Genomic DNA, 13,007 nt, shown 5'->3' with positions numbered 1-13,007 from the left:
AAATAAACAAATAAACAAATAATAATGCTGAAATATCTCTCAACCATTATTATGGCTTCATATTCAACGATTCATTGCCATCTCAAGAACATATCCATAGCAATATGTTGTTATTTTGATAGTTTATTTGCGCCTCACGTTTTAAAGGTCTAGAAATGGTTTTAACTAGTAGTCTTAACAGAGTTCTGTAGATGGGCCCTTTCAGTCTTAAGTTAGTTTTATTTTAGTCTTATGAGGTCATACACGATTTTCAAATGAAAAAAGAAGGCTTAATGAATTTCCGTTGCAACATCGTTAAAACTATGATAAGATTTAAAATGTTCCTTGGGATGCGTCAGAGCTTTAGAGCTTTAGCTTTAGGTTGAGAGCTTTAAGGCCGGGCTACATTGACCGTACTCCTGAGTGTAATTTTTGTGAACGCGTACGCCATCTAGCGGCGGCGGGTCGAAGCTAGAGGCTGGTATAATTTATCTGTCAAAAAGCGTTTTGGGTCGAGGAGCCTATAATTTTGATCACAAACCAGTAAACAAACAGCTCGGTGAGTATGTTCGATATTTTGTTGTGTATGTTTTTTTGAAAATATGTGGTAATTTAACATACATATTGTATTTCTAGCCATGGAACAAGCAGGAAGCAGTCGACGCTACGAAAAATTAGTAAGTACAACTGTGTACAAAAAATTAAAGAAAATTGTGTGTGTGCATGCGTGCGTGCATTCGTGCGTGCGTGCGTGCGGTAGCGGTTTTTAGTGTAGAGCGTGTTTTTTTATTCATGAGGAACGGCATTGTCGTATTGCTTGGTAGAAAGTTTTTTAATCAAATTACAAGCAAAATTTATCGGCCCATTTGTATACATACAATGTAAAAACAGCACGTGTTATTATTTTCACTGTGGTTCCGGTGTGAAGGCTAGCATGACCGAATTATCACGCGATTATCGACCTTTCTGTTGTTTTAATTTAAATAAAAAAGGGAAGTATTTAACTGAATTTTCTTTTTCATTTCAGGATCATGAAAAAAGCCTTTGCCGCTTCATTGTCGAGGTGCAAAAGCATCGTGTTTTGTGGGAGAAAAAAAAATACAAAAATGTAGTTTTGAAGGGCGACGGGTGGGCTGCGATAGCGGCCAAGGAGGAGGTTTCGCCACAAGATGCGAAACATCTGTGGTCCCGACTCCTTGGCATTTATCGGACCAACAAGGCCAAGGTTAAGAAGACGACGCAAACCGGTGCAGGTACATGTAGAAAAATATATATACAGTTAATTTATTATTTCTCATCCCAATTGATTATTGTTTTATTTTAGGCAATGACGACGTGTTCCGGCCACGGTGGTTCGCCTACCAAGCGATGTCTTTTGTAGACGAGGCCACCCAAGATGCGGTGCATGTAGACACGGTGAGTATGTTTGTACTTATTTTAAATAACTAGTGGTGTGGGTTAACTAGTTTGTTTAATCTTTGGCGTGGAAGCTAAAGTCAGCTTTCAATTCAATTTTTTCATAAATGCCTAGTATTGAGCATCAACACATTTGGGTATCCATGATTGATAGATGTTCTCCGACGAACTAGTTGACCTTACTCACATTCTATTTAACTAACTTAATGCGAAGCTCGTTTGTTATATACATAAAAAAGCTCTCTTTTGCACTTATATAATTAACATTTTGACGAACAAGTATATCATGGTGTTTTTCCCCATAACACCACAGTAGTATGTGCTTCGTTCGTCAAAGCTTTAATACAAATGAATCATTTCACACACGAAGTGTTCCTATGATTCTTAAAATGTACACATATACGGACGATCACGACAAGCAGGAAATGCTGACCAGCGCACCACGTCAACAGCACGAGAACAATATGTATAGCCGTCCGGAATCATAGTGCTGACATGACGATGGATTCTTTCTTCGCTCGTTGTGCAATTGCAATCGGCAATAACAATTGGCAATCGATCGTTGCGCTGGAAGCAGGTGCGTAGTTGATAGACGAGCGTACCCTGCTTGTTACGATCGTCCGTGATACTCCGCTATTTCAGCGGGTCGATGGCCAATTCGTCCGATAATGTGTTTGGGCGAGTCGCTATCGTGTACGTAGCTATAGTTAAGTTTCTCCATGATCAATCTTGAAGAGAATTGATTTTAGAAACATTTTACTGTACATAGTTACGTGCGTATGATTATCGCCACGTTCGTCCACTCGATCCACCAGCAGCAACCAAATACAACAGGCATGTGGCCACGTTTATTCGGTGAGTGAGCTAGTAAGCCAGCCAGCAGTTTATCCAGCCGCTATAGAGCAGGCGAGTAATGCTTAAAAAAATCCGTAGTTGTTGCACTCGCGTACTTAAATGTATATTATAAATAACCATGCTGGTAGTAATGTACAGAATAGTCGGTGTAGTTGTGTTTGCGATTTCATAATTTATTATTAATTTTAATATCCATGGTATTGGTTAATTAAATTTACGTAGAACGATTATGTTTTAAATGGTTTGCAATGTGGTTCCTTATGTCAGCAAGATTTTCTGAAGGTCGGGAAGCAATGTTTTGGAGATCGGTCAAGCCCCCTTCACTTCTCCAATCTCCATCGACTCGTCGCCCGCGAACAACCCTATCAAATGCAGACGGGGGTGTGTATGTGTCCCGCGAAGCATGCTTGCGCAAAAAATTGTGCAAGTAAACTGTTGTCAAAACAATGTTTTTGGCAACATCCGGCTGCAGTTGTATGCCTTTGAGCACTCTCCATCGATTCGCTAATATTCCAAGCGAATTTTCAACTGGCATACGACAAGTAGAGTGCATTTTGTTGAATGTACGCTTCATTGCATGAGGAGGATGCACCCCGCTGTACGATCTTAAGCAGTAATTGGTAAAGGCAAATGCCTTGTCATCGAGAATAAAGTATGGGACTGGGGTTTTGGTACGGGACCTGCAATGGCGTTGCTGGTGGAATGTTTAGTTGGTCGTTTTCTAGCATGTAATACAGCCCAGTGTTTTTAAACATTCCATCGTCAGATATTCCTCCCTTACCACCAGCATCTGCCCATAAAAAGTTATAATCAGCATCGACCACAACCATTAATACAATACTAAAAAAATTTGATAGTTGTGATTTTCGGATCCGCTATTACGAGGGCAAATAATTTCAACGTGCTTCCCATCGATTGCACCTATTGCGTGAGGAAATCTCCAGCGCTGCTCAAATCGTCTTGAGATTGCAAGCCAATCTTCTTCGGTAGAGGGTAGCTAAAAGAAAATAAAATAGAGGAATGATTTTAATGCATGTTTTAGTTACTGTATATTTTAGAGCTTATGAGAAATATAAATAATGATTTTAATGTTCATTTTCTTTTTTTTTCAGCTTGGCTACGACGATGAGGGCCTCACTCCCCGTTCCCTCGTGGAGGCAGCCTGCGCGATTCCACAATCGTTGGACGACATCGATTGGGATGCCGCGGTTGCCTTCGACCCCGAGCCATTCTCTCCCACTCCTTCTTCCTACCCTTCTGCTTTATCCGTCACTCCTCGCACGATCCGCGAGGGAAACGGTGTGAGTGGGGCCCTCAACAACCGGCTGCAACAACCGGTTTCGGGCGCAACAGGCGCACCGGAAACCGCAGATCCGGACGATTTCGGCCGGTACGTGGCCGATGAGCTTCGACTTATTCCGTCTCCAAAAAGGAGACGCATTATAAGTATTCAGCGGGAGTTATTAGAATCATAAAAAAAATCTTTAAAAACATAACTTTGAATACTTTTTGAGTTTTGTATATCACATTAGTTACTTGATTGAAGAGCTACGTTCGAGGAAAAAAAAAAGTTTCCGTTTTCATATTACATGAACCTTTTAGTAATGGGCGGGTCGACCCGAACCTATCGGGTCGGAGCCATCCGAAAGCGACCCGGAGTCGTTCGGGTCAACCCAAAAGGTATAAGTAGTTTCAGTGGGTGCAAATACTCCGGTAGGTGCGAGAAAGCATAAACGACTCTGACCCGTTGGTGCAGCGAGTTCGGGACGCTTATTGAACCTACCGTGGCCCGACCCGACCCGAACTCGCTGCACCAACGGGTCAGAGTCGCTTATGCTTTCTCGCACCTACTGATCTTTCGGGTCGACCTTAACTCGTTACACCCGCGGGTCGGATTTGATTCCAACTCCGACCTAGCGCACCCGCTGCACCCACGGATCGGTATCGATTCCGGCTGACTCTTTTCATACGAAGACGTTCAAGAGGAAAACGTAGTGCAGCACATTTCACACGTTCATTCCGGCTCTGTTTTTCATGAACTATCCGCCGGCATCTACTACCCAAGCAGTGAATTTTGATCCAAAGATGCATGTAGAAAAAATGAAGTTTTTCGCTATAGTTTCAACTCTATTCTCTTCATCAATACTGTTGTGTGTGGGTTGATGTCTTTATCAATCACAATAATATTTAGAAAATCATTTTTTTACCTTCACACCGTTGTATTCATGCGATTAGAGTACAGTTGTTCGCAATGTATTCTGTTTCTCTAGCCAAAGCGTCCCCAGAGCAATGGTTGGCCCCGGCAAACGGGAAAGTTTACTGGCAGGCCCTGGTGCCTGCCACCGGGCTGAACGTTTTAAACACATAAACACTGAAGCGAGGCTGGTTACACCCGCAACTTACCTTGACATAATCCCGCAAAGCCTCGATAAGACATGCGCACGTCTCTTTAACTATTCTGCTGATAGAATGCCTTGACACCTAAAATTATATGTTGATTGATAAAAGTGTGCTTAGCAAAAAGCAAAAAGCAAAAAGCAAAAATAATATTACTTACCCGGAACACGTATTGGAGGCTGGTAAATGTCTCTCCAGTCGCAAGATACCGCAATGTTATCAGCAGCCTTTCCTGTTCCGTGATTGCTTCGCGGAAATCTGTGTCCATTTTCGCAATTTTTGGACCAACAAGGGACAGTAAATGGAAGAAATCTTCCTTCTTCATCCTTAAAAATCGGTTCATCGTCTCGTATATACCCGATGTCGTGATGTCGATCAGTAGCCGGTTGCCGGTTTCGTTTCGGTTCAGGAATAAGTCCTGAACCCACAAACGACGTGCCTGCGGACTACGGGAACGAGATCGGGAACGATCCCGGACTTCGTTGTTGTCATTTTCAAGCTCTGGCTCGCTCATTTTTCCAAAAAATCGAGAACCACCAAAATTTTCACTTCTACTAAACACCGGCCGGCAAACGATTCAAACGATAAACAATGCACACTGCTGCGATCAAGGTGATAACATAGACTACAATTATATGTGGAAGATTTGGCTGTGGAAGCCATGATGGATGGAGTTTGGCAGATGGGAAGGAATGTTGTCGTGCGCTTTGTATGAAGCTTAGGCACCCAACTGTCAAATGACGATTTGCCCAGCAGTACTCGGCGTCCTTACCTGTAGCAATTTATTGATTTTGATCATCATGTCAAACGGCATACAGACAGCCTGGTCGAAAATTGATGAGACACCAAGCATGAATAATTTTGGCACTTAAATTATACCCACATCTAGCTTGCGCTGGTCGCCGCCAGATGTGCTAGTGAATATAAAAACCATACACCACGAAGTACGATCAATGTAGCCCGGCCTTTAGATTAGCGCAGGCGTAAGTAGTACAGGTGTAGGTGTAATATGAGTGTCAAGGAATGAGAGCCTAGACAAGCGAGTTAGGCTAGTTAAGAAACCCAGGAGAAAGGGATCGCTCTCTTTGTGCTAGACCGCTAGGCTGAACGGACGCGAGGATAATAAAATAATAGTAAATTCCTCCGTATCGACACCGGAATATTACAATGTAAGTAGGATAAAGGTGAAGCAGATCACAAAATTGCTTCTCTGTGATTGGCTACACTGGACCCCCCCTATCTTGTGATGAGCTTTATAAAATATAGTTCTTTTAAACTTTAAAACCACTAACGCTTGTGCAGCAGCGCGATGGTCATATATACGAAGAAACGATGAACGATGGAAAAGGATCGATGTAACAACATAAAAAAAAATAAAAAAAAACGATGAGCGCGCTTGACACAATACTGGCCTGTGCCGTATTACTTGCACAGAAAGAAAATGTGCATCAATTATGAATTGTAATTGTAATTGTAAAGTAATTAACTGATAAAGCACATACCACCCACACGAACAAATAATTTATTATTAGCGTTTAAGTTAAAGTTCCACGTTTAAAGTTTTAAATGCATTGGAAAAAATATGTTCTATTTTTTTTTTTTTTATTACATGTGTTTATTTACTAAAGATTATTTACAACAGACAACAGGAAAGAACATCTAAATCAATCACAGGATCATTGTTTCCAATGATGTGGATGATATAGTTTGAAAATATGCGAAGTATTTCACTACAAGTTGCTGCACTTAAACCACTTAACTCAGGAACGTGTAGATCTTCGTAGGATAGTTGTCTTTTGGGACTGATATCGTTAAGACGTCTTTGTAAAAATGCCCATGCTGGTTTTGATCGGTGACACACCGAGAACTTATGTTTGAGTGTTTCATCCATTGGACAGTGTGATGTAATGCGGTGATGCCGAGAAAGATCGGCACAATTTTTTATTTTATTATTCACCAGTAGATATAGGTATGATCTTTGTTCGGAATTTAGCTTTCGACTGCTTATGTTATGCCAGACCCTGCGCCAATTTCTTGTTGGTGTCTCCAAACATACTTTGGGATTTGGTAGAGACTTTGTTATCTTTATTGTCAGACTTTTAGTCGTTATTATGGTATCCAATCCAATTGGTATAGTCACCATATGTTTTGAGTTATGTTATGTTTTTTTACAGTTTTTATGCATGGATAGCTGCTTGGGACATTTGCTTCATTTACGTTATTAATTATCTCGGAGCTTACGCAAAGGCTGTCTCTGTGTGTTATATATCGGTTACATAGCAGTGCTGGAACTTTTATGGCTGGAATGTGAAGGTTTAGTCCTCCACGCAATTTTGGAAGAGCAAGTTGTTGTAGGGGAACTCTAGTACATCCACTTCCACTCCAGAGTAATAAGCCTATAAGTGTCGTTATTTTTGCTATGTCCATTTCTCGAGCACCACTTACCGAGGCTGTAAACCAAGCCTTGGGCAATATGAATGTATTAAGTGATTTTTTGACAAAGGTTAAGGTTTCTTCTTCTGTGGTACCACACCATCCACCTGAATTTTTCTATGACTATGTCCCAATTGTTGCTCATTGCTTCACGGATGTTATTGGTGAAAAGAATGCCGAGAAGTCGTAGTCGTTCTACCGTACGAAGCCATGGTGTTTCTATTGTGTTATTGGTGGTGATGTGTCCTATGTCTAGTGCTGTTGTTTTTTCCATACTTAGCATTGCACCAGAATAGTACCCGAATGTTTCTATTGTTTGCCGCACTAGCTCGATTTTGTTAAAGGAGGTGGAAATTACCGATATATCGTCAGCATAAGCATTGGTCAGGTCATTCTGATTGTTACAAAGGCCTTCGAGTGTGGCGAGGAGCGGGTGAAGATACAAAACAAACAACATCATTGACAAGGGATCACCCTGCCTTACGGATCGTTGGATAGGAAACGATGGGGAGAGGTGTCCATTTACTAGTAACCGTGACGAGGATTGATTTCCAATATACGTTAATAGTTCTATTAATCTTTCGTTGAATCCCAAGGAGGCCATCGTTGTCCAAAGGAACCTCCTATCTACACGATCAAATGCTTGAGTGAGATCGAAAGAGACGAGTTTGCCGCTGATTCTCTTTCTCTTGAAGTATTATTTTCTCTTTGATAGCAAGAACAGCTTCAAAATATTATGCGGTTTGTTACTACATTTTTGTGATGGTCAAATGATGTGACATGTTTCAATTATTCCCTGCATGCGTATTTTAAGAATTCTTGAGAGAAGTTTGTAGTCAAAATTTAGTAAAGAAATTGGACGAAAATTTGAGAGGCCCGCTGTGCTTCCTTTCTTTTGCACCAACACAATAATTCCATCCACGAAGCAGCTAGGTATATTGCCTTGAAGAGCATCATTCAGCACGTATGTTAGTTCTCGAGATATTATATCGAAAGTGCGAATATAAAACTCCTTTGGAATCCCATCGGGACCAGGAGATTTACGTGAAGCTGATTTTTTTATTGCAAAGAGGACTTCATGCATGTTAAAGTCATTCATGCAACTCCTGTTTTCAACACAATCGTCTGGTATTATTTGACTGCTGGAGAAATTGTTACTTGGTGATTCCGTGTGTTGTATTGATTGGTTATTTTGAGTGTCAGGTGTCCTCTCAGCGTATAATTCATAATATTTTCTGTACATGCAGTTATTAATCTCCTCCACTGATTCTAAGCTTATGCCTTCGCCTGTTTGGAAACTGGTTATGATATTTTGTCTCTTCCTGCGCTCCTGCAGATGAAATGTGGAGACAGTTTCTCCATCAATAAATGTTTCATTTATACGTGTAAAATGATGCGAAAAACGTCTTTGTAGAGCAAGCATTTTTCCTTTCAATAAATTTATATTCTTTAGTTCATCTGGTTGTTGTAAATATTGTTCGTAGGATAAGCTTAGCTGTTTTTGAAGAACATTTTGATGCAGGCGAAAGTCATTGTATTTTTCATTAGTTTTCCATCGAAAAAAAGATTTTATTTTGGGTTTGGCACATTCTACCCACCATTTTATCCATGTGTTGTAAAATCTCTTTTGCCTTGTCCACCTTTCCCATTGAATTTTAAATTCTTCTAGGACTTCGTTAGAAAGTATGTGAGCACGAAGTTGCCAGTATCCGTTTCTGCGCTGAGCTGGAGGAATCGGGAGGGTGAGACGGATTGTTAGTGCCTTGTGATCTGAGAAGGAGACTACTTGCATATTTGTCGTTCTAAGTTTTGTGCTAAGAGTTTTGGTTACGTAGCATCGATCGATGCGCGATCCCGATCCACGAGCTATAAAAGAGAACTCTACAGAGTTTCCTTTCAGCACCTCCCAGCTATCGCATAATCCTAGACTGTTAATTACGTTCTGGAGCGCAAGACTCACATCCCCTCCACCCGTAGCGTCCTTTGATTTTAATACGCAATTAAAATCACCCGCGAGAATTACGGGCTCTTGTGCGTTTCGCAGGTAGAACGGCAATGTGTGGCTGAAAAATGTTTCTCGCTCTACTCTCCGTTGACTGCCTGACGGAGCGTAGATATTGCAGAGAGTACCAGTGTTCTCGAGTCGGATGGAGATTAGACGAGAATCTTAGCTGCGCTCTACGTGAGAGTATTTAAGCTGTTCGCGTAACGCAATTGCAGTGCCTCTCATGGTATCGTTTACATTTGTCACGACATTATACCCAGGGATTGTTAAGTTTGTTTGATATACTTCTTGCATGAATATAATGTCTAAATCTTTGTTTCGTATAAATGTCTGCAAGGCGTATATTTTTGTTTTGTTGGATATGGTATTCAAGTTCACTGAACCAATGTTATAACTAAATTCATTAGCCATTTATAACTGAGCTTTTTTTTTACATATATATATATATGTAAGTACCATTTATATGTAAATCCACTGATATATATATATATATATATATATATATATATCAGTGGATTTACATATAAATGGTATTTTAGGATGTTTGAGTGGGCGTCCGGGTTTACGTTTGGTTTGCGAGCCCTGGAAAGAAGAGGATGCATGACTCTCCGGACTATCATCTGTGGGTCACTTTGTACCAGTGTTATTCTCTTCTGTCGGTTCAGAGAGAGGATCGGATGGAATATCGAGCGGCGTTTTGAAGATTATTACATCCTCACTGTTCGCTGCTTGAACTATTTCCATGCCTTCGCCTGCGTTTTTTTGTATTGTTTTTGTTAGAAGAACTATCGGTTCGTGTGTGTGTTGTGCTGAAGCCGCGGTTTGTGTAGCGGCCTGTGGCACGTTTGTTGGTTTTATACTCCCTTGTGTGTTTGCTTGAGTAACCTTTTCAAGCCTTTGTTGAAGGTTAACATGAGGCACCGATGGGTTGTGTTGTTGGTGTGTGTGTTTTTTTGTTGTGTGTTTGGAAACAGGTGATTTAAGCGCATCCGCATACGAATTCTGTGCTGCTCTTTCCATCCTATTGACTGCACAACCCACACCATGATGTGCTGGCAGCTGACAATGCGCACAGGTGCGGATTTGCCCGCGATAAGTTACACCTGTCACCTCTCCTTCGATCGTGATGTACACTGGTGGACTTAAAAATAGGAACTTTTTTCTGTGACCGAAAGACATAGTTCTTGTCAGAAATATTTGGTAGCCCTGAAAAGGACTGTTTAAGTGGTTGTTGGAAGGAGGTGTTGCGGTGTTCCACTGAGCGAAAACACATTCTAACGGTCAATCTGGTGACCGTTATTCGCTATCACTTCCTGACAGCGTTTGGCCATATCGCCGATGAGATTACGGCATTCGCTTCTGTCTATGCGTTCCCACATAAACTTGCAGCGTGTCCATAGATCATCGGCTGAACGTGCAGGCTGGTTCTTAAGCTGACGCTTGAGAGTTGACCACAGATTTTCAATCGGGTTGAGGTCAGGACTCAACGCAGGCCACGGTAGAACTTGCACATCCTGGTTTGCCAAATAACATTTAACTGTTCGCGATGTGTGCTTAGAGTCGTTATCATGCTGAAAGATGTAATGCTCTTCGTCTCCGAATTGTTGTCGGGCGTATGGCAACATCTCACGACTAAGTATTTTTCTATACCCTTCCGAGTTCAGTGTCCCGTTGATACGGAACAAAGGACCCGTGCCGTGCCAGGAGAAGCAACCCCACACCATTACGTGGCCGCCTCCGTGACTAAGGGTTTTTATCGTATTTTTCGGATGATACGCCTGATTAGGAAAGCGCCAGACGTATTTAATGCCGTCCGAACCATCCAGATTGATTCTGGACTCATCCGAAAAAATGATTTTGCTCCACCAAAAGATGGATGCAGCTAAATGTTCTTCGGCAAACCGAATGCGCGCTTCTACGTGGTGCGGCTGCAGCTTACGAACCTTCCTCGGTCTCCGGGCACAGAACCCAGCGGCGTGTAAACGGCGAGACACCGTTTTCGCCGAAACTTGCAAACCAAGCTCCTGCTTGATACGAGTGCAAGTTTTGAAAGGATCCGCCCTGATCATCTCAACAATCCGCGCGTCAACGTCGGCCGTTGTTTTTCGCGGACGACCTGTCGATTTACCCGTAGCCTCGCTACGAATGGCGTTGTCCACAAACGTCCGCGAACGGCCGAACGCCTTGCAGATTGTCTTGATTGGCACGTTCTCACGATACAGCCCCTGAATGTGTTTTCGCTCCTCTGGTGTGCAGTGCTTTCCGCGACCCATGATGATTTTGTGGAATTTTTAAACAGCAACCTTTCACCTTGACCACTGATGGAAGAATGAAGCACAACACGGTTTGGCTCTCCTTTTATACTGCCGCAAAACGCTGCCGGCACTCAAAACTGCCGGCGCACCAAAAATGAGAGTATAAAAGGCAAAATTCGGCTATTACAAATTCAGTACGCCTCGAACTGTTGGCGATGACACACCTAGTGTATGCAAAAAAAACACACAATTTTGTTTTCCTATTTTAATGTCCACCAGTGTATGAAGCTATCGGTAGTTTGCGTATCATGCGCACTGCCCATGTTCCCATTAGGATACCAGCAAGCCGGCTTCCTTCCGGACGCCGTAGTTCGCGTATGCTAAGTATCTCCCCGTACTTAGCCATCTCTGCTCGAACTTCATCGTCGGTTATGTAGTAGGGCAGGTCCTGAAGGAAAACATCGATCGCACCATCCTCCATCTCGATGTCAAATGGCTTAAACACGTTTCCGCACTTCCTCCCGTGTTTACCTTTATTCCTCTCCACTACCGCTTGCGCTTGCTCTAGTGTACCCATTTGTAGATACACCGTGCTCCGAATGAAGTGTAGGTGAGTTTGGATTAGATTGTCCGTCGGGAGAACCATTTTGACGATTAGATCATAGATCTCTTCTTTCGATGGTTTTACTTCAATATCAGCAAAGCTAATACGAAGCGTATTCTCCCATCTTCTTTCTGCACTGTTCATCCTAGTTGTACTTGAACTTAGTTGTCTTTAAATTGTTTTGGTTTGTTTTCCCGCGTGAATACGTCTGCTCTTTACAAATGACACGAAAGAACTAGGGATTCAAAATACCGTATGAAATAAAATTACGATCGTAATTTTATCAGTTTATCAGTTTATCAGTTAATTTATCAGTTAATTACCCGGGGGTTAAAGTTGGGGCAATACGGCCATTTGCATGTTTTGACATTTAAACCGTTGTTTGAATTTCAATGTATATATTTATTTGAATTATATTATGGCATGAATTATGGGATTATGGTAACGGGATTAGAAACAGACAACACTTGAAGGCTACAATATAAACAGGGAAATAGATGAGGATGAAATGAACTATGTAATGAATTATAGCATGTACAAATGAACTCAAACGGACAAGTGAATACACATTAGCAAAGTGAAAGTTCAACCGCCTACACGTTATTTTTCTTATTCCTAAAATATCACAAGTTTTCCTCCAATTTCACACCCGGTGTAATTTTCTACAACCGTTAAACTACAATGTAAACAATCGGTTGTGCTTTAGCAATAAATCACAGCCAAAGCATCGCGAGCAAAGGTGTTTTTTGGATTGGTGTTAAACTGTGTTTTTGGTGTTTTGTGCGATTTTTTTTATTGTTTAGGAAATTTAAAAATCGTAGCGGTGATTTGTTCAGCAGTTATCGAAAATTTGATTTTATAAAAGTGAAGAGCAAAGAAATTTAGATAAAGAAATGAGCGAGCTTAGCCAGGTTACGTCGATAGGGCAGTTAGCGGTTTTAACGCAGGATAGGCAACAGGTAGTGCGACTGATGCAGGATGCAGGATTGTTAAGGACAGAACAGGAATGTGAGAAGTGCCACCACTCGATGGTTTTGCGAGGTACGCAAAGAAGAAATGCGTA

At 41.7% G+C, this 13,007-nt stretch overlaps 2 protein-coding genes across 2 annotated transcripts; one reads left to right on the top strand and one right to left on the bottom strand.

Moving 5' to 3' along the window:
• Nucleotides 1-771: 771 nt before the first annotated feature.
• On the top strand, nucleotides 772-3,725 carry LOC120893642. The gene is made up of 4 exons (XM_040295650.1): nucleotides 772-789; nucleotides 1,007-1,232; nucleotides 1,304-1,395; nucleotides 3,363-3,725. The coding sequence occupies exons 1-4, from the start codon at nucleotides 772-774 to the stop codon at nucleotides 3,723-3,725; spliced, it is 699 nt and encodes a 232-aa protein (XP_040151584.1).
• Nucleotides 3,726-4,565: 840 nt separating this feature from the next.
• Nucleotides 4,566-5,373, bottom strand: LOC120897981. The gene is made up of 2 exons (XM_040303252.1): nucleotides 4,808-5,373; nucleotides 4,566-4,731 (listed from the first exon to the last, which is right to left on the bottom strand). Exons 1-2 carry the CDS (start codon nucleotides 5,159-5,161, stop codon nucleotides 4,567-4,569), a joined length of 519 nt encoding a protein of 172 aa, XP_040159186.1. The 5' UTR covers nucleotides 5,162-5,373; the 3' UTR covers nucleotide 4,566.
• Between the last annotated feature and the right edge of the window lie 7,634 nt (nucleotides 5,374-13,007).

The sequence above is a fragment of the Anopheles arabiensis genome, chromosome 2 (genome assembly GCF_016920715.1).
Source record: "Anopheles arabiensis isolate DONGOLA chromosome 2, AaraD3, whole genome shotgun sequence".
NCBI lineage: Eukaryota > Metazoa > Arthropoda > Insecta > Diptera > Culicidae > Anopheles > Anopheles arabiensis.
Note: the sequence above shows the minus strand (reverse complement) of the source record. Positions and strands in the feature narration are given on the sequence as shown.